Genomic DNA, 22,203 nt, shown 5'->3' with positions numbered 1-22,203 from the left:
TCATCTTTATTATTATTATTGTTGTTGCACAAAACGAGTAACTTTAAAGTTTGTAAATTCAGAAATTTATTACTCAGTCAATTGAGTGATTCCGTTGAAATGTAAAATGCTTACATTCAACCAAATATTCATCATGTTAGCTGATGTTTCAAGTTCAAATGTCAACGTTACTGGTAAAAATTTTAGCATTCTACAAAAAAAAGAGACAATGCTAAGATTCTAACACTGTCCTGGAGATTGCTTGCTCGTTCCAATTATTTATAAAGTGAACAGTGTTGAAACGATTAAAATGTCTCAGTGAGGAGAAAAAAACAACCAACCTATAATGCAAACAGCAAAAGTAATTGTGAAAGTCGTTCTTTCAGCAATGCGTGACCATTACTTCACTCTCTAGCATATTTTGTTGATGACCTATACATTTGAAACTGGTTCCGTTTTTACTTGAACATTTAGCAAAAATCATTTCTCGCTGGTATAATTATTGTATACATACACAGATATGTGTTAGCTGCTTGACGTAAATAGAATAGCGACGAGGGTGTAGTTTTTTCTGTTCAGTATATCTATAAGCAAGAGGGTGGAGTCGAGTACCCATTGTTACAGTTGACCCAGAGAGAGGGAGCTTATCTGCCTTTGAACTTATCTGTATAAACACTGTTGCTTACTACAATAAACACAAAACTGACTATACTTAATTCTATTCAGAGATATACGCGATTGTGATAAATGAACCGTCCATGTAGAGTTCAGTTTATTGACATAATTACAAAGAGAGAGAAAGGTTTATAGGTATAATCAGAGGGTGGAGTCGATATCTCAATCTGTACTTTAACCTATCAGGAACGACAGAGTAGCAATATAGCTAACTATATTTATAATATAGGCCTATCTTAAACATATACTAACACAAAACTCTGAATGCATTTACAAACATATGTGAACGTCAATTACAGTAGTTCGAATATATTTTAATCTATGGGATTTTTTTTTGTGTTATTCAAATGTTCTTCTAAGTTCCAATGCAAATCAAGAAAAACGTGTGAAACCCTGATCTCTTGTTCTTTTACCTGTAAATAGGCTTAGCGATTGAAGATTTATAAAAGAAAAAAATAGATTCGACACCATAATACAAACAAGTACAGTACTCCAGGTCAGATAAAAACCAAAGCAGTAACAATAGACTTCAGCTGATCAAAATATAAGTGTCAGGTTTTAAGCTTGCTAATGCTTGGGGAACCACATCTGGCCCTGTGAGGATCATTTTAGTTTTACCAGGACAAAGAAAGTGAGATCTCATCCATGAAGCTAAAACCCCGAAAAACATTGCTGTATGCCATGACTGAGGAACCGAAGGCTGTATATACTTTTCAATTTTAAAACCAAGCTTTTTAATTTCATCATACAAGGAGCGAATATAAAATATTAAACATTACCGGGGCCAAGTACGGACTTCTTGAGGAACCCAATATGCTATATAAATGTAATAAGAAATGTTAGTATCAACTTTGACTCTCTGAGTTCTACCCATAAGTAAAGATTTACACCACTTATTAGCAGTACCCTGCACACCAGTATCATGATAGAGAATAATCAGGAGTTTAAAATGACCAACCGTGTCCAAACCAGTGGTGTGATCAAGTATTAAAATAACCGAAGCAGTTTTTTGATCAGAAGCAATCAAGAGCTTTTTTTTTAAACCTCTTTTTAATTTTTTTTATTTTAAGAGTGGTTCAGTACTATGAGATTTTGTTTAGCCAGACTGATGAATAATATGAATATTATTTATGTCCATGTGGTCATTCAACCTTTTGAGGACTACTCTCTCAAACCAGAAATGCAAGATTGGAAATGGGTCTTTGATTCCTGAATTATTCTTCATCTAAACTCAATTGTTTTTTAATCAGAGGTGTGATATCATCTTTCTTTATGCACTCAGTTAGATCCCGTTGACATATAAAGATTAACCAAAATAATCATTGATTTTCTTGCTTAGTGCAAATTTAGTGCAAAGTTAGTGCAAAATTAGTGCAAATTAGTGCAAATTTAGTAGTTTCTCTGCGTGCTTGAATAAACTTCTGTTTATCAACTACGAGGTTGGAACACTACCACTTTTTCTCAGCTTTTTCCACAAGTACGCTTTTCGAAGTTGATAGTTGAAACTAGTGAAATCAATTTCAGAGATACCGTTATTAAAGTCCTCGGAGAACTCTGAGGGATGTTATCAAGATGTCGAGGATGTATGCACTTAAACATACTGATCGTTTTAAAGACATTGAAGACTCGCCCCAAACCGCGTGCCGCGCTCTGAAAAAGTTAACTTTTCGTTGCTTGCAAGTGAAGTTTTCTTCTTTTCGCTACAAAATGCAGACAGTAATGAAAGGTGATACCTTGTTATCTTTTATCTAGACATGAGATGTCCATCGCTACTATGTACACTGTGTTGTGGGTATTGACCGTAGCTGTATGTATTGACTGTACACTAGTGTCTAATTAGCAAGCTGTGTGTGTATTTTCTGGGATCGATGGTGGTGTCTAACACTTCTGTTACACCTCATTCGAAACTAGGTCAGATTACCGGCATGAGACGTTTCTCTGTGCGCGAGTCTTCATACCCTTTAAATCACATTCCTAGTCAATGAATATTATTGACAACAGGACGTGACAAACTCCCAGAATTGATCCTCGTAATGACCAATCTAAAGTATGAACAGCCTTGTGTGTGGTCAGTTCAGTGACATGTTGAATAGGATCGTAAGTCGAAAGAAGGCGGCTGTACTGATAAGGCTATCACGGTGTATGTCACAATCACTAGATATGATACCGTTTATCACTCATTACAAGAATATCTTCCAATAGACTGGAAAATTCATTGATAAATAACTTGAGAAAAGTTTCCTGCATACGATAAAGACTCGGGTAACAGTAAGGTTACATTCACTGGAAAGCTTAAGTGATGGGTGAACTATGTATCGAGAAGTGAATTAAAGTCACGAATGCTTAGTGAAACCAAAGTGAAACCAAAGCCGCCTCCTCTATCACGATGGATCAATCGATAGCCATAATCTATAATCTTGGCTGTGATGTCGTTAAGCTCGGATTGTAGCTCTCAGTTTCCGTCAGGAATATAATACCAGGATTAGTATCGACCGCGTGCTCAATCACTCCGTCGCATTTGTTCACCAAGGACTGGACACACCAAAAAGATATAGGATAATCTGCGTAATTCGTGGTCAGTTTAAATTAGTCGTCATATCTTTCTTCAGCTTCTCTTGTTCGGCGATATAACAAGGGCACTGTAATAAAAAACTTAGCTGGATGTATTTTGTGCTAATCGTATGTTTGCATTAGGCTTGCAATTGACGTAGGTATACATTGCACTCGAACTTACCGATGTGTTTAGTGGACAGTCATTTTGTCTCGTGAGGCTGCGCACTAAAGGCACAAACTTTGACTCTCGGGTTGTATTTGGCAATAAATGTCAATAGGAGGAAGAGCCGTTACAACCTTTCTTAACCTGAAATCGATCTTACACACAAGCGTTTTGGTCAATCATTATTAAAGTGCAATTAAAAACTGAGTATTAAACAACAAACTGGCTTAACTGACTAAACACTATGCATTGATCAGTCTTTACAAGGTGCTGAGTACCACAAAAATAACAAATTTCTACAATTGGCCAAAGATTTAAAAGGCGAATATATACAATTGATGTTTCCGCTAGTAAAGCTGAAATTTAAGTAATAATGTATAATAATCGTGCCCTTTGGGTTTACTCCTCAAAGTTCTATTCTGGACAATTAAGTCACTCTTTTTTCAGGGACGTTCATATGGGCAGGTGACCCCCTCCCCCACTCTCTCCCCTGTAAAAGTTGCAAGTGGGTCCCATTTCGATACGGTCCCAAACCCTGACCCTTATCCGAAAATGCTAAAGCTTCCGGGCTTTCACCTCCTGCATTCAGCGGGCCTATGAAATAGGTTCCAGAGAAATTAAAATTCCCTCTCTCACATGGGTTTTGTACTGTTCAGTGACTTCAAATCAACAAAACATGTTAAAAAGCTGCAGTTTCCGAATGCGTTTCCCCCTCCACTCTCTGCACCCCGACTAGGGCTTGAGATACAAGGCAGAAATGTTGTTGACAATAATTCCTCTTCCTGACATCTACGCTTTTGTTGGTTTATATTTCGTAACGTTACTTGGTCAGTCACTGCACTGGGTCCTCGAATTCGATTTACCCCCTCCCTGTTTGAAAAAGGTAATTGTGAAACCCCTGCTCTTTGCACTTTTTATTTAGCATTTTGACAACGCCTGTGTGCAGCATCATCATAGAATCTCAAATTATCTTTCTTTTCTTAATTTTATAAATAATTGAGTCAAATAGAACATCGTTTTATTTAAAAGTATAAGAATGTGAAAACCCGCCGTTGGCAACAATGGTGTGGGGGGGGGGTATGTAGCTTGACATGAGACCCCTTGAGCATCAACACTAGGTCCCTGCACCCCACTGCAGCCCTCACAAACATTGCCCCCAAAAATAAGTGTTATTTTAACGTGCATTTATGCTCTCCAAAGTCGCTACAAAAGCGAACAAGAACTATCTAAATCTGCAGCTTCGAGGAACCCTCCACTTCCAGCTAATAAAGGAGTGAAGCTATTTAGAAATTTATGAAAATTAAAATATTCATGAATTACAATTTGGTTGCCATACAAATATTGGGATGGGGTGGTAGGACGTATCTAGATCCATAAATGTTCAATTGATGTGCACTTAATATGGTGCGTTTTTGAATTTCCAAACTTTTCAGGACTTCTAACTGTTAGCTTGCCCACCCAAGTTTTGGAAGTGTCACTGATATTACCACGCGTTGTTGAATTCTGATTATTCGTATAGTTCTTATATGTATTTTTTAATTCCATGGTTGTCATCAGGGTCAACACAAACTGAACCAGAGCGTACTACTAATCAGGCATCAACCGACGTAATTGGATCTTCAACATCAGAAGTAGAAACCTCACAGGCAACAACAAACATCGAAACCACCGATGGTAGCACATCAGAAACGGATGCAACTACCGAAGTTACCTCCGAAGGAATTGAATCTTCAACGGCCGATGCAACGTCAGCCACAACTGCTGTTGATGCGACAACGTCGTTAACATCAGAAGTAGAAACCTCACAGGCAACAACAAACATCGAAACCACCGATGGTAGCACAGCAATAACAGATGCAACTACGGTAGTAACCAGCGAAGGAATTGAATCTTCAACGGCCGATGCAACGTCAGCAACAACTGCTGTTGATGCGACAACTTCGTTAACATCAGAAGTAGAAACCTCACAGGCAACAACAAACATCGAAACCACCGATGGTAGCACAGCAGTAACGGATGCAACTACCGAAGTTACCTCCGAAGGAATTGAATTTTCAACGGCCGATGCAACGTCAGCAACAACTGCTGTTGATGCGACAACGTCGTTAACATCAGAAGTAGAAACCTCACAGGCAACAACAAACATCGAAACCACCGATGGTAGCACAGCAGTAACGGATGCAACTACCGAAGTTACCTCCGAAGGAATTGAATCTTCAACGGCCGATGCAACGTCAGCCACAACTGCTGTTGATGCGACAACTTCGTTAACATCAGAAGTAGAAACCTCACAGGCAACAACAAACATCGAAACCACGGATGGTAGCACAGCAGTAACGGATGCATCTACCGAAGTTACCTCCGAAGGAATTGAATCTTCAACGGCCGATGCAACGTCAGCCACAACTGCTGTTGATGCGACAACGTCGTTAACATCAGAAGTAGAAACCTCACAGGCAACAACAAACATCGAAACCACCGATGGTAGCACAGCAGTAACGGATGCAACTACCGAAGTTACCTCCGAAGGAATTGAATCTTCAACGGTCGATGCAACGTCAGCCACAACTAATGTTGATGCGACAACTTCGTTAACATCAGAAGTAGAAACCTCACAGGCAACAACAAACATCGAAACCACCGATGGTAGCACAGCAGTAACGGATGCAACTACCGAAGTTACCTCCGAAGGAATTGAATCTTCAACGGCCGATGCAACGTCAGCCACAACTAATGTTGATGCGACAACGTCGTTAACATCAGAAGTAGAAACCTCACAGGCAACAACAAACATCGAAACCACAGATGGTAGCACAGCAGTAACGGATGCAACTACCGAAGTTACCTCCGAAGGAATTGAATCTTCAACGGCCGATGCAACGTCAGCCACAACTGCTGTTGATGCGACAACGTCGTTAACATCAGAAGTAGAAACCTCACAGGCAACAACAAACATCGAAACCACCGATGGTAGCACAGCAGTAACGGATGCAACTACCGAAGTTACCTCCGAAGGAATTGAATCTTCAACGGTCGATGCAACGTCAGCCACAACTAATGTTGATGCGACAACTTCGTTAACATCAGAAGTAGAAACCTCACAGGCAACAACAAACATCGAAACCACCGATGGTAGCACAGCAGTAACGGATACAGCTACCGAAGTTACTTCCGAAGGAATTGAATCTTCAACGGTCGATGCAACGTCAGCCACCACTGCTGTTGATGCGACAACGTCATCAACATCAGAAGTAGAAACCTCACAGGCAACAACAAACATCGAAACCACAGATGACAGCACAGCATCAACAGCAATAACAGATACCACTACCGAAGTTACCTCCGAAGGAATTGAATCTTCAACGGCCGATGCAACGTCAGCCACCACTGCTGTTGATGCGACAACGTCGTTAACATCAGAAGTAGAAACCTCACAGGCAACAACAAACATCGAAACCACAGATGGTAGCACAGCAGTAACGGATGCAACTACCGAAGTTACCTCCGAAGGAATTGAATCTTCAACGGTCGATGCAACGTCAGCCACAACTGCTGTTGATGCGACAACGTCGTTAACATCAGAAGTAGAAACCTCACAGGCAACAACAAACATCGAAACCACCGATGGTAGCACAGCAATAACGGATGCAACTACGGTAGTAACCTCCGAAGGAATTGAATCTTCAACGGCCGATGCAACGTCAGCCACAACTGCTGTTGATGCGACAACTTCGTTAACATCAGAAGATAAAACCTCACAGGCAACAACAAACATCGAAACCACCGATGGTAGCACAGCAGTAACGGATGCAACTACCGAAGTTACCTCCGAAGGAATTGAATCTTCAACGGCCGATGCAACGTCAGCCACAACTGCTGTTGATACGACAACGTCGTTAACATCAGAAGTAGAAACCTCACAGGCAACAACAAACATCGAAACCACCGATGGTAGCACAGCAATAACAGATGAAACTACGGTAATAACCAGCGAAGGAATTGAATCTTCAACGGCCGATGCAACGTCAGCAACAACTGCTGTTGATGCGACAACTTCGTTAACATCAGAAGTAGTAACCTCACAGGCAACAACAAACATCGAAACCACCGATGGTAGCACAGCAGTAACGGATGCATCTACCGAAGTTACTACCGAAGGAATTGAATCTTCAACGGCCGATGCAACGTCAGCCACAACTGCTGTTGATGCGACAACGTCGTTAACATCAGAAGTAGAAACCTCACAGGCAACAACAAACATCGAAACCACCGATGGTAGCACAGCAATAACAGATGCAACTACGGTAGTAACCAGCGAAGGAATTGAATCTTCAACGGCCGATGCAACGTCAGCAACAACTGCTGTTGATGCGACAACTTCGTTAACATCAGAAGTAGAAACCTCACAGGCAACAACAAACATCGAAACTACCGATGGTAGCACAGCAGTAACGGATACAACTACCGAAGTTACTACCGAAGGAATTGAATCTTCAACGGCCGATGCAACGTCAGCCACCACTGCTGTTGATGCGACAACGTCATTAACATCAGAAGTAGAAACCTCACAGGCAACAACAAACATCGAAACCACAGATGACAGCACAGCATCAACAGCAATAACAGATGCCACTACGGTAGTAACCTCCAAAGGAATTGAATCTTCAACGGTCGATGCAACGTCAGCCACCACTGCTGTTGATGCGACAACGTCGTTAACATCAGAAGTAGAAACCTCACAGGCAACAACAAACATCGAAACCACCGATGGTAGCACAGCAGTAACGGATGCAACTACCGAAGTTACTTCCGAAGGAATTGAATCTTCAACGGTCGATGCAACGTCAGCCACCACTGCTGTTGATGCGACAACGTCATCAACATCAGAAGTAGAAACCTCACAGGCAACAACAAACATCGAAACCACAGATGACAGCACAGCATCAACAGCAATAACAGATACCACTACCGAAGTTACCTCCGAAGGAATTGAATCTTCAACGGCCGATGCAACGTCAGCCACCACTGCTGTTGATGCGACAACGTCGTTAACATCAGAAGTAGAAACCTCACAGGCAACAACAAACATCGAAACCACAGATGGTAGCACAGCAGTAACGGATGCAACTACCGAAGTTACCTCCGAAGGAATTGAATCTTCAACGGTCGATGCAACGTCAGCCACAACTGCTGTTGATGCGACAACGTCGTTAACATCAGAAGTAGAAACCTCACAGGCAACAACAAACATCGAAACCACCGATGGTAGCACAGCAATAACGGATGCAACTACGGTAGTAACCTCCGAAGGAATTGAATCTTCAACGGCCGATGCAACGTCAGCCACAACTGCTGTTGATGCGACAACTTCGTTAACATCAGAAGATAAAACCTCACAGGCAACAACAAACATCGAAACCACCGATGGTAGCACAGCAGTAACGGATGCAACTACCGAAGTTACCTCCGAAGGAATTGAATCTTCAACGGCCGATGCAACGTCAGCCACAACTGCTGTTGATGCGACAACGTCGTTAACATCAGAAGTAGAAACCTCACAGGCAACAACAAACATCGAAACCACCGATGGTAGCACAGCAATAACAGATGAAACTACGGTAGTAACCAGCGAAGGAATTGAATCTTCAACGGCCGATGCAACGTCAGCAACAACTGCTGTTGATGCGACAACTTCGTTAACATCAGAAGTAGAAACCTCACAGGCAACAACAAACATCGAAACTACCGATGGTAGCACAGCAGTAACGGATACAACTACCGAAGTTACTACCGAAGGAATTGAATCTTCAACGGCCGATGCAACGTCAGCCACCACTGCTGTTGATGCGACAACGTCATTAACATCAGAAGTAGAAACCTCACAGGCAACAACAAACATCGAAACCACAGATGACAGCACAGCATCAACAGCAATAACAGATGCCACTACGGTAGTAACCTCCAAAGGAATTGAATCTTCAACGGTCGATGCAACGTCAGCCACCACTGCTGTTGATGCGACAACGTCGTTAACATCAGAAGTAGAAACCTCACAGGCAACAACAAACATGGAAACCACAGATGGTAGCACAGCAATAACAGATGCAACTACGGTAGTAACCAGCGAAGGAATTGAATCTTCAACGGCCGATGCAACGTCAGCCACCACTGCTGTTGATGCGACAACGTCATTAACATCAGAAGTAGAAACCTCACAGGCAACAACAAACATCGAAACCACAGATGACAGCACAGCATCAACAGCAATAACAGATGCCACTACGGTAGTAACCTCCAAAGGAATTGAATCTTCAACGGTCGATGCAACGTCAGCCACCACTGCTGTTGATGCGACAACGTCGTTAACATCAGAAGTAGAAACCTCACAGGCAACAACAAACATGGAAACCACAGATGGTAGCACAGCAATAACAGATGCAACTACGGTAGTAACCAGCGAAGGAATTGAATCTTCAACGGCCGATGCAACGTCAGCCACAACTGCTGTTGATGCGACAACTTCGTTAACATCAGAAGTAGAAACCTCACAGGCAACAACAAACATCGAAACCACCGATGGTAGCACAGCAGTAACGGATGCAACTACCGAAGTTACCTCCGAAGGAATTGAATTTTCAACGGCCGATGCAACGTCAGCAACAACTGCTGTTGATGCGACAACGTCGTTAACATCAGAAGTAGAAACCTCACAGGCAACAACAAACATCGAAACCACCGATGGTAGCACAGCAGTAACGGATGCAACTACCGAAGTTACCTCCGAAGGAATTGAATCTTCAACGGCCGATGCAACGTCAGCCACAACTGCTGTTGATGCGACAACGTCGTTAACATCAGAAGTAGAAACCTCACAGGCAACAACAAACATCGAAACCACCGATGGTAGCACAGCAATAACGGATGCAACTACGGTAGTAACCTCCGAAGGAATTGAATTTTCAACGGCCGATGCAACGTCAGCCACAACTGCTGTTGATGCGACAACGTCGTTAACATCAGAAGTAGAAACCTCACAGGCAACAACAAACATCGAAACCACCGATGGTAGCACAGCAGTAACGGATGCAACTACCGAAGTTACCTCCGAAGGAATTGAATCTTCAACGGCCGATGCAACGTCAGCCACAACTGCTGTTGATGCGACAACGTCGTTAACATCAGAAGTAGAAACCTCACAGGCAACAACAAACATCGAAACCACCGATGGTAGCACAGCAGTAACGGATGCAACTACCGAAGTTACCTCCGAAGGAATTGAATCTTCAACGGTCGATGCAACGTCAGCCACAACTAATGTTGATGCGACAACTTCGTTAACATCAGAAGTAGAAACCTCACAGGCAACAACAAACATCGAAACCACCGATGGTAGCACAGCAGTAACGGATGCAACTACCGAAGTTACCTCCGAAGGAATTGAATCTTCAACGGCCGATGCAACGTCAGCCACCACTGCTGTTGATGCGACAACGTCATTAACATCAGAAGTAGAAAACTCACAGGCAACAACAAACATCGAAACCACAGATGACAGCACAGCATCAACAGCAATAACAGATGCCACTACGGTAGTAACCTCCGAAGGAATTGAATCTTCAACGGCCGATGCAACGTCAGCCACAACTGCTGTTGATGCGACAACGTCGTTAACATCAGAAGTAGAAACCTCACAGGCAACAACAAACATCGAAACCACAGATGGTAGCACAGCAATAACAGATGCAACTACGATAGTGACCTCCGAAGGAATTGAATCTTCAACGGCCGATGTAACGGCTGCCACCACTGCTGTTGATGCGACAACGTCGTTAACATCAGAGTTGGAAACCTCACATGCAACGACAAACATCGAAACCACCGATGACACCACCGATGAGACCACAGCTATAACAGATGCCACTACGGTAGTAACCTCTGAAGGAATTGAATCTTCAACGGCCGATGCAACGTCAGCCACAACTGCTGTTGATGCGACAACTTCGTTAACATCAGAAGTAGAAACCTCACAGGCAACAACAAACATCGAAACCACCGATGGTAGCACAGCAGTAACGGATGCAACTACCGAAGTTACCTCCGAAGGAATTGAATTTTCAACGGCCGATGCAACGTCAGCAACAACTGCTGTTGATGCGACAACGTCGTTAACATCAGAAGTAGAAACCTCACAGGCAACAACAAACATCGAAACCACCGATGGTAGCACAGCAGTAACGGATGCAACTACCGAAGTTACCTCCGAAGGAATTGAATCTTCAACGGCCGATGCAACGTCAGCCACAACTGCTGTTGATGCGACAACGTCGTTAACATCAGAAGTAGAAACCTCACAGGCAACAACAAACATCGAAACCACCGATGGTAGCACAGCAATAACGGATGCAACTACGGTAGTAACCTCCGAAGGAATTGAATTTTCAACGGCCGATGCAACGTCAGCCACAACTGCTGTTGATGCGACAACGTCGTTAACATCAGAAGTAGAAACCTCACAGGCAACAACAAACATCGAAACCACCGATGGTAGCACAGCAGTAACGGATGCAACTACCGAAGTTACCTCCGAAGGAATTGAATCTTCAACGGCCGATGCAACGTCAGCCACAACTGCTGTTGATGCGACAACGTCGTTAACATCAGAAGTAGAAACCTCACAGGCAACAACAAACATCGAAACCACCGATGGTAGCACAGCAGTAACGGATGCAACTACCGAAGTTACCTCCGAAGGAATTGAATCTTCAACGGTCGATGCAACGTCAGCCACAACTAATGTTGATGCGACAACTTCGTTAACATCAGAAGTAGAAACCTCACAGGCAACAACAAACATCGAAACCACCGATGGTAGCACAGCAGTAACGGATGCAACTACCGAAGTTACCTCCGAAGGAATTGAATCTTCAACGGCCGATGCAACGTCAGCCACCACTGCTGTTGATGCGACAACGTCATTAACATCAGAAGTAGAAAACTCACAGGCAACAACAAACATCGAAACCACAGATGACAGCACAGCATCAACAGCAATAACAGATGCCACTACGGTAGTAACCTCCGAAGGAATTGAATCTTCAACGGCCGATGCAACGTCAGCCACAACTGCTGTTGATGCGACAACGTCGTTAACATCAGAAGTAGAAACCTCACAGGCAACAACAAACATCGAAACCACAGATGGTAGCACAGCAATAACAGATGCAACTACGATAGTGACCTCCGAAGGAATTGAATCTTCAACGGCCGATGTAACGGCTGCCACCACTGCTGTTGATGCGACAACGTCGTTAACATCAGAGTTGGAAACCTCACATGCAACGACAAACATCGAAACCACCGATGACACCACCGATGAGACCACAGCTATAACAGATGCCACTACGGTAGTAACCTCTGAAGGAATCGAATCTTCAACGTACGATGCAACGTCTGCCACCACTGCTGTTGATGCGACAACGTCGTTATCATCAGAAGTAGAAACCTCACAGGCAACAACAAACATCGAAACCACAGATGACAGCACAGCATCAACAGCAATAACAGATGCAACTACGGTAGTAACCTCCGAAGGAATTGAACCTTCAACGGCCGATGCAACGTCAGTCATTTCGCAAGAAACTACTCATTTCACTAGAGACTCACCAACTACGGTCCCTGATACAACTTATGTTACTACAGATGATGGAACAACACAAGTCACTTTAGATGTAACTACCAACTCATTAACCACTGGTCCTGTAGATATTTCAACACCACAGGGTATTACTCACTTTACTACCGACTCCCCAACTACGGACCTTGATACTACTTCTGTCAAAACAGATGGTGCAACAAGTCAAGTCACTTCCGAAGTAACTACCGACGCACCAACTACGGTTCCTGTAGATGTTTCAACACCACAAGAAACTACTCATTTAACTACCGACGAACCAACAACGATCCCTGATACTACTGCTGTCAGTACAGATGGTGTGACATCTCAAGTCGTTTCCGATATAACTACCGACCCACAAACAACGGTACCTGTGGATGTTTCAACACCACAAGAAACTACTCATTTAAATACAGACTCACCAACAACGGTACCTGTAGATGTTTCAACACCACAAGAAACTACTCATTTAACTACCGACGAACCAACAACGGTACCTCTAGATGTTTCAGCACCACAAGGAAGTACTCATTTTACTACCGACGAACCAACAACAGGAACAACGGTTCCTGTAGATGTTTCAACTAAACAAGAAACTACTCATTTAACTACCGGCTCACTAACAACGATCCCTGGTACAACTGATGTCAGAACAGATGGTGCAACAACTCAAGTCGTTTCCGATATAACTACCGATTCACCAACAACGGTACCTGTAGATGTTACAACACCACAAGAAACTACTCATTTAACTACCGAGGAAAAAACAACGGTACCTCTAGATGTTTCAGCACCACAAGGAAGTACTCATTTTACTACCGACGAACCAACAACAGGAACAACGGTTCCTGTAGATGTTTCAACACCAAAAGAAACTACTCATTCAACTACCGATTCACCAACAACGGTACCTGTAGATGTTTCAACACCACAAAAGCCTACACATTTAACTACCGACTCACTAACAACGATCCCTGGTACAACTGATGTCAGAACAGATGGTGCAACAACCCAAGTCGTTTCCGATATAACTACCGACTCACCAACAACGGTACCTGTAGATGTTACAAAACCACAAGAATCTACTCATTTAACTACCGACTCACTATCAACGGTTCCAGTAGATGTTTCAACACCACAAGAAACTACTGATTTAACTACCGACGAACCAACTACGGTACCTCTAGATGTTTCAGCACCACAACAAACTACTCATTTTGCTACCGACTCACCAACAACGGTTCCTGTAGATGTTTCAACTAAACAAGAAACTACTGATTTAACTTCCGGCTCACTAACAACGATTCCTGTAGATGTTTCTACTCCACAAGAAACTACTGATTTAACTACCGGCTTATTAACAACGATACCTGTAGATGTTTCAACACCACAAGAAAGTACTCATTCAACTACCGATTCACCAACAACGGTACCTGTAGATGTTTCAACTAAACAAGAAACTACTCATTTAACTACCGACTCACAAACAACGGTTCCCGTAGATGTTTCAACACCACAAGAACCTACTCAATCAACTACCGAAGAACCAACTACAGTACCTATAGATGTTTCAACAACACAAAAAACTACTCATTTAACTACCGACTCACCAACAACGGTTCCTGTAGATGTTTCAACACCACAAGAGCCTACACATTTAACTACCGACTCACTAACAACGATCCCTGGTACAACTGATGTCAGAACAGATGGTGCAACAACTCAAGTCGTTTCCGATATAACTACCGACTCCCCAACAACGGTGCCTGTAGATGTAACAACACCACAAGAAACTACTCATTTAACTACCGACTCACTATCAACGGTTCCAGTAGATGTTTCAACACCACAAGAAACTACTCATTTAACTACCGGCTTATTAACAACGATTCCTGTAGATGTTTCAACACCACAAGAAACTACTCATTCAACTACCGATTCACCAACAACGGTTCCTGTAGATGTTTCAACACCACAAGAAACTACTCATTTAACTACCGACTCACCAACAACGGTTCCTGATACAACTGCTGTCAGAACAGATGGTGCAACAACTCATGTCGTTTCCGATATAACTACCGACTCACCAACAACGGTACCTGTGGATGTTTCAACACCACAAGAGCCTACTCAATTAACTACCGACCAACCAACTACGGTACCTGTAGATATTTCAACAAAACAAGAAACTACTCATTTAACTACCGACTCACCAACAACGGTACCTGTAGATGTTTCAACACCACAAGTAACTACTCATTCAACTACCGGCTTATTAACAACGATTCCTGTAGATGTTTCAACACCAGTCACAAGTCAAGTCGTTTCCGATATAACTACCGACTCACCAACAACGGTACCTGTAGATGTTTCAACACCACAAGGAACTACTCATTTAAATACCGACTCACCAACTACCGTCATTGATACTACTTCTGTCACTACAGATGGTTCAACAACTCAAGACACTTCCGATGTTACTACCAACGAACCAACCACTGTAACTGTAGATGTTTCAACACCAAAAGGAACTACTCATTTGACTACCGATTCACCAACAACGGTACCTGTAGATGTTTCAACTAAACAAGAAACTACTCATATAACTACCGGCTCACTAACAACGGTTCCTGTAGATGTTTCAACTCCAAAAGAAACTACTCATTTAACTACCGATTCACAAACAACAGTTCCTGTAGATGTTTCAACACCACAAGAGCCTACTCAATTAACTACCGACGAACCAACTACGGTACCTGTAGATGTTTCAACACCACAAAAAACTACTCATTTAACTACCGACTCACCAACAACGGTTCCTGATACAACTGCTGTCAGAACAGATGGTGCAACAACTCATGTCGTTTCCGATATAACTACCGGCTCACCAACAACGGTACCTGTAGATGTTTCAACAAAACAAGAAACTACTCATTTAACTACCGACTCACCAACAACGGTACCTGTAGATGTTTCAACACCACAAGAAACTACTGATTTAACTACCGGCTTATTAACAACGATTCCTGTAGATGTTTCAACACCAAAAGAAACTACTCATTCAACTACCGATTTACCAACAACGGTACCTGTAGATGTTTCAACACCACAAGAAACTACTCATTTAACTACCGACTCACCAACAACGGTTCCTGATACAACTGCTGTCAGAACAGATGGTGCAACAACTCATGTCGTTTCCGATATAACTACCGACTCACCAACAACGGTACCTGTAGATGTTTCAACACCACAAGAAACTACTGATTTAACTACCGGCTTATTAACAACGATTCCTGTAGATGTTTCAACACCACAAGAAACTACTCATTCAACTACCGTTTCATCAACGACGATTCCTGTAGATGTTTCAACACCACAAGAAACTACTCATTCAACTACCGATTCACCAACAACGGTACCTGTAGATGTTTCAACACCACAAAAAACTACTCATTTAACTACCGACTCACCAACAACGGTTCCTGATACAACTGCTGTCAGAACAGATGGTGCAACAACTCATGTCGTTTCCGATATAACTACCGGCTCACCAACAACGGTACCTGTAGATGTTTCAACTAAACAAGAAACTACTCATTTAACTACCGACTCACCAACAACGGTACCTGTAGATGTTTCAACACCACAAGGAACTACTCATTTAAATACCGACTCACCAACTACCGTCATTGATACTACTTCTGTCACTACAGATGGTTCAACAACTCAAGACACTTCCGATGTTACTACCAACGAACCAACCACTGTAACTGTAGATGTTTCAACACCAAAAGGAACTACTCATTTTACTACCGATTCACCAACAACGGTACCTGTAGATGTTTCAACTAAACAAGAAACTACTCATTTAACTACCGGCTTATTAACAACGGTTCCTGTAGATGTTTCAACTCAACAAGAAACTACTCATTTAACTACAGACTCACAAACAACAGTTCCTGTAGATGTTTCAACACCACAAGAGCCTACTCAATTAACTACCGACGAACCAACTACGGTACCTGTAGATGTTTTAACAACACAAAAAGCTACTCATTTAACTACCGACTCACCAACAACGGTTCCTGATACAACTGCTGTCAGAACAGATGGTGCAACAACTCATGTCGTTTCCGATATAACTACCGGCTCACCAACAACGGTACCTGTAGATGTTTCAACACCACAAGAAACTACTCATTTAACTACCGACTCACCAACAACGGTATCTGTTGATGTTTCAACACCACACGAAACTACTGATTTAACTACCGGCTTATTAACAACGATTCCTGTAGATGTTTCAACACCACAAGAAACTACTCATTCAACTACCGATTCACCAACAACGGTACCTGTAGATGTTTCAACACCACAAGTAACTACTCATTTAACTACCAGGTTATTAACAACGATTCCTGTAGATGTTTCAACACCACAAGAAACTACTCATTCAACTACCGATTCACCAACAACGGTACCTGTAGATGTTTCAACACCAAAAGAGCCTACTCAATTAACTACCGACTCACCAACAACGGTACCTGTAGATGTTTCAACACCACAAGTAACTACTCATTTAACTACCAGGTTATTAACAACGATTCCTGTAGATGTTTCAACACCACAAGAAGCTACTCATTCAACTACCGACTCACCAACAACGGTACCTGTAGATGTTTTAACACCACAAGAGCCTACTCAATTAACTACCGACTCACCAACGACGGTACCTGTAGATGTTTCAACACCACAAAAAACTACTCATTTAACTACCGACTCACCAACAACGGTTCCTGATACAACTGCTGTCAGAACAGATGGTGCAACAACTCATGTCGTTTCCGATATAACTACCGGCTCACCAACAACGGTACCTGTAGATGTTTCAACAAAACAAGAAACTACTCATTTAACTACCGACTCACCAACAACGGTACCTGTAGATGTTTCAACACCACAAGAAACTACTGATTTAACTACCGGCTTATTAACAACGGTTCCTGTAGATGTTTCAACACCACAAGAAACTACTCATTCAACTACCGATTCACCAACAACGGTACCTGTAGATGTTTCAACACCAAAAGAGCCTACTCAATTAACTACCGACTCACCAACAACGGTACCTGTAGATGTTTCAACACCACAAAAAACTACTCATTTAACTACCGACTCACCAACAACGGTTCCTGATACAACTGCTGTCAGAACAGATGGTGCAACAACTCATGTCGTTTCCGATATAACTACCGGCTCACCAACAGCGGTACCTGTAGATGTTTCAACACCACAAGAAACTACTGATTTAACTACCGGCTTATTAACATCGGTACCTGTAGATGTTTCAACACCACAAGAAACTACTCATTCAACTACCGTTTCACCAACAACGGTACCTGTAGATGTTTCAACACCAAAAGAGCCTACTCAATTAACTACCGACACACCAACTACGGTACCTATAGATGTTTCAACACCACAAGAAACTACTCATTTAACTACCGACTCACTAACAACGATCCCTGATACAACTGCTGTCAGAACAGATGGTGCAACAACTCAAGTCGTTTCCGATATAACTACCGACTCACCAACAACGGTACCTGTAGATATTTCAACAAAACAAGAAACTACTCATTTAACTACCGACTCACCAACAACGGTACCTGTAGATGTTTCAACACCACAAGTAACTACTCATTTAACTACCGGCTTATTAACAACGATTCCTGTAGATGTTTCAACACCACAAGAAACTACTCATTCAACTACCGATTCACCAACAACGGAACCTATAGATGTTTCAACACCACAAAAAACTACTCATTTAACTACCGACTCACCAACAACGGTACCTGTAGATGTTTCAACACCACAAAAAACTACACATTTAACTACCGGCTCACCAACAACGGTACCTGTAGATGTTTTAACTCCACAAGAAACTACCTATTTAACTACCGACTCACCAACTACGGCCGTTGATACTACTTCTGTCATTACAGATGGTTTAACAACTCGAGACACTTCCGATGTTACTACCAACGAACCAACCACTCTAACTGTAGATGTTTCAACACCACAAGGAACTACTCATTTAACTACCGACTCACCAACTACGGTCCTTGGTACCACTGTTGTCAGTACAGATGGTGCAACAACTCAAGTCGTTTCCGATATAACTTCCGACTCACCAACAACGGTACCTGTAGATGTTTCAACACCACAAGAAACTACTCAATTAACTACCGACTCACCAACTACGGTACCTGTAGATGATTCAACTCCACAAGAAACTACTCATTTAACTACCGGCTCACCAACTACTGTCCTTGGTACTACTTCTGTTACTACTGCAGATGGTGCAACAACCCAGAAGACTATTGGAGTACCTTCCTCTGAATGCGTCTCTTGTGGATATCTTAACGTACTTACCTTTGATGATAGAACATACAATGTATCTTCGATCGAAGAAACCGCGGAATCTTATCGTTTAATGTCAGGTGATAATTTGCCATTTGATGTCTACTTCCAGAGATGGACTACAGAAATGATCAATGGAAGCCACATAACATTATCTGTTATAGCCACAAGTACTGACCGTGTAAGTTTAAATCAGCCTAACTTCATAACCAGCGTTGATTCCATTGACGACTGAAATCCTTTTGGAAGCGGATATTATCAACAGTAATTCTACTACAAAGGGTGGCAAAGTTCAGAGGGAGGGGGAATAGGGGTGGATGGAAGTTGAAGTAGTCTTAGTTTGGAAGGAAACCTCAAAAGTTCACCTTTCTGTAAATTCAAAGTGGCCCGTTATGTTGATGAAATTCAAAAGAGTTCTTTGATACTTAAAAAGTACACCCATTTGTTGAAGAATAGAGAAAAGAAGCAAAACGTGTCATTTCTATTTGAAAGAAAAACCATCAAATTTGCCTAAAAGAATGCATCTGAGGTTCGTTTGAGATTTTCCCCCTCAAGTCAAAGTCATAATCCGACTGTCTCTTAAAGGGTGTGTCATCACCCCCCCCCCCCCGCCTCCATCCCACCCCTCCGCTCTGTTCTGGTAAGATGCTAATGTATGGTGGTGTGTAGCTATTAGTAGATATACAGTATTATTTCGTATGACAAACATAATAACGCTGTGTACATTAGTTTGAAGCATCAGTTTACGTAATTCTCAACAACAAAAGTCATTGTCATATTTTGGGCAATCCGTTTAGTGTTGTGCATGCCGGCAGATACGCTCGCTTAGTAATTACAGGCTTTCAAACTGTGTCACCCAGCTATTGATAGTTACGGTTACGATTACCGCATGTATCATGTGAATGTTATTTACCAGCAGAAAGGAATACGAATTTATATCAGCCAGGTATCAATATAAAAGTGTGGGACACACATAAAGAGCAAGGATGTATCGGTGTACAGTTCTTAATTCAATTATATGAATGTAACATGGTATCTCCTTTAAGTTATAAACTTGGAGTTTGTCTTTCTTTCTTTTTTACAGGAAATTTTGTTAAGAGGAGAAGATGTCCTAATAGATGATATCTCTGTATATTTACCACTATCGATAAGTTTGGATGATAGTAACTCCCTTTATGTACACAAGGCTGGTACTCAAACGGTGAGTAGAGAGACATATCACTGTACTAAAACATCATTAACTCAGTGTTGTATAATTTCTATGATGTTATACTTAAAGTTAGGCTGGTCTGCAACTTTAACAAATATACCAATTATTCAACAAACAGATACAGCAATTGATCAAAACTAAAGGTATTCTGTTTCATTTCAAAAGAAAATATTTCTTCCTCCAAATTAAAAAATTTGGCTCAGAAGAGCAAATCAGATGTTGAACAATTTATGGACTACTTCCGTCATATACTTGATGAAAGAATCTATTTAGTCAATCTAATGATCTGTGTTGTTACGGGATGTCATTGTTGACACAGTGTAGAAGATTTATAACAAAAAAAACATCATCGTATTCAAGATAAATAATATAAGTATATCTTCTTGTGTAGATCATCCAAGCACCCAACGGTGAAAAGATCCTATATGATCAAAATGGAGGATGGACGGTTATTACTCTTCCAAAGGATGAGCTCAAAGACTACTCATCAGCAGCTGGTCTTTGCGGGACACCTAACGACAATGCTCTCGATGAATATACCAGTAATACCGGAGAAATTGTGAGTATACTCACTGAAAGCTGTTGAAAGATGATATTTATTCTTTTAGCATTTCAATGTATATGTACTAGTGTGTGAATAAGTATGTATGTTTGTATATGAGTGTGGATGGATGGATGGATGGATGGATGGGTGGACGGGTGGAGGGGTGGTGGGATGGAAGGATGGAAGGATGAGGGGATGGAAGGATGGAGGGCAGGGGGACGGAGGAACGGAGGGATGGCGGGATGGCGGGATGGAGGGATGGATGGATGAATGGATGAATCTTGATCGTTTTTAGTACGATTCAGATAACATAATTTACACGTTTATCCGGCTCATTGGTGAACGCAAGCTTCGTTATTATATTTTCTACTTTTCTGTTGATTTATTTACGTATTCATGTGATAATATTCAACAGGAATCAAAGCAGGAATTCATAAAGTCATGGGCTGTGAGTGACTATGATGACAATTACCGAATATGCTCCGTCTCCGAAGGACAACCAGCCGAATGCTCAATTATTTCTGATCCGTCAGGTATGTTTATGCCACATCACAAAGTAACAACTTTCCTACTTATTTGCATATACTGTTGAATATTCACGAAATAAAAATCGTGCAAAGAGTGAGATACAGTAAAGCCTAACTGTGTAATAATGAACGTGGATAATGCATGGTTGGATCCAGGATTTTACAGGGGCTAAGGATGGGGGAAGGTTGAATGAGGACGGGGATACTCACCCAACACAGCCTACCTTGCTTCGCGCCCGGTTAGTATACATGCACTGTACATGTCAAATTAAATCTTCACAACACAATACATCACAACTTTATCAACATCAAAGTTCCTTTTAGGACAACCTTTAGACAAACAAAAGTCCCGTCTTATGAAAAGACTTGATGTGACAATTTGGCCAGTTTCGGTTGTGTGATTTGTACTGAACCCTTTTTTCGCTTTTTCTTTTTCTTTATATATTAATT

At 41.9% G+C, this 22,203-nt stretch overlaps 1 protein-coding gene across 1 annotated transcript in view; it reads left to right on the top strand.

Annotated features, from left to right (window-relative positions):
- Positions 1 to 4,896: 4,896 nt before the first annotated feature.
- The window catches only part of LOC139964081 (uncharacterized), a 73,943-nt gene continuing 56,636 nt past the window's right edge, over positions 4,897 to 22,203 (top strand). Inside the window, exons 1-4 of the mRNA XM_071965432.1 lie at positions 4,897 to 19,653; positions 20,557 to 20,673; positions 21,074 to 21,241; positions 21,642 to 21,759. Of these exons, the coding sequence (XP_071821533.1) occupies positions 4,897 to 19,653; positions 20,557 to 20,673; positions 21,074 to 21,241; positions 21,642 to 21,759 (15,160 nt within the window). The remainder of the gene's footprint in view (positions 19,654 to 20,556; positions 20,674 to 21,073; positions 21,242 to 21,641; positions 21,760 to 22,203) is intronic.

This window comes from Apostichopus japonicus, chromosome 22 (assembly GCF_037975245.1).
Source record: "Apostichopus japonicus isolate 1M-3 chromosome 22, ASM3797524v1, whole genome shotgun sequence".
In the NCBI taxonomy this organism is placed as follows: Eukaryota; Metazoa; Echinodermata; class Holothuroidea; order Aspidochirotida; family Stichopodidae; genus Apostichopus; species Apostichopus japonicus.
The sequence above is the reverse complement of the archived record's forward strand: the minus strand, read 5'-3'. Positions and strand labels throughout refer to the sequence as shown.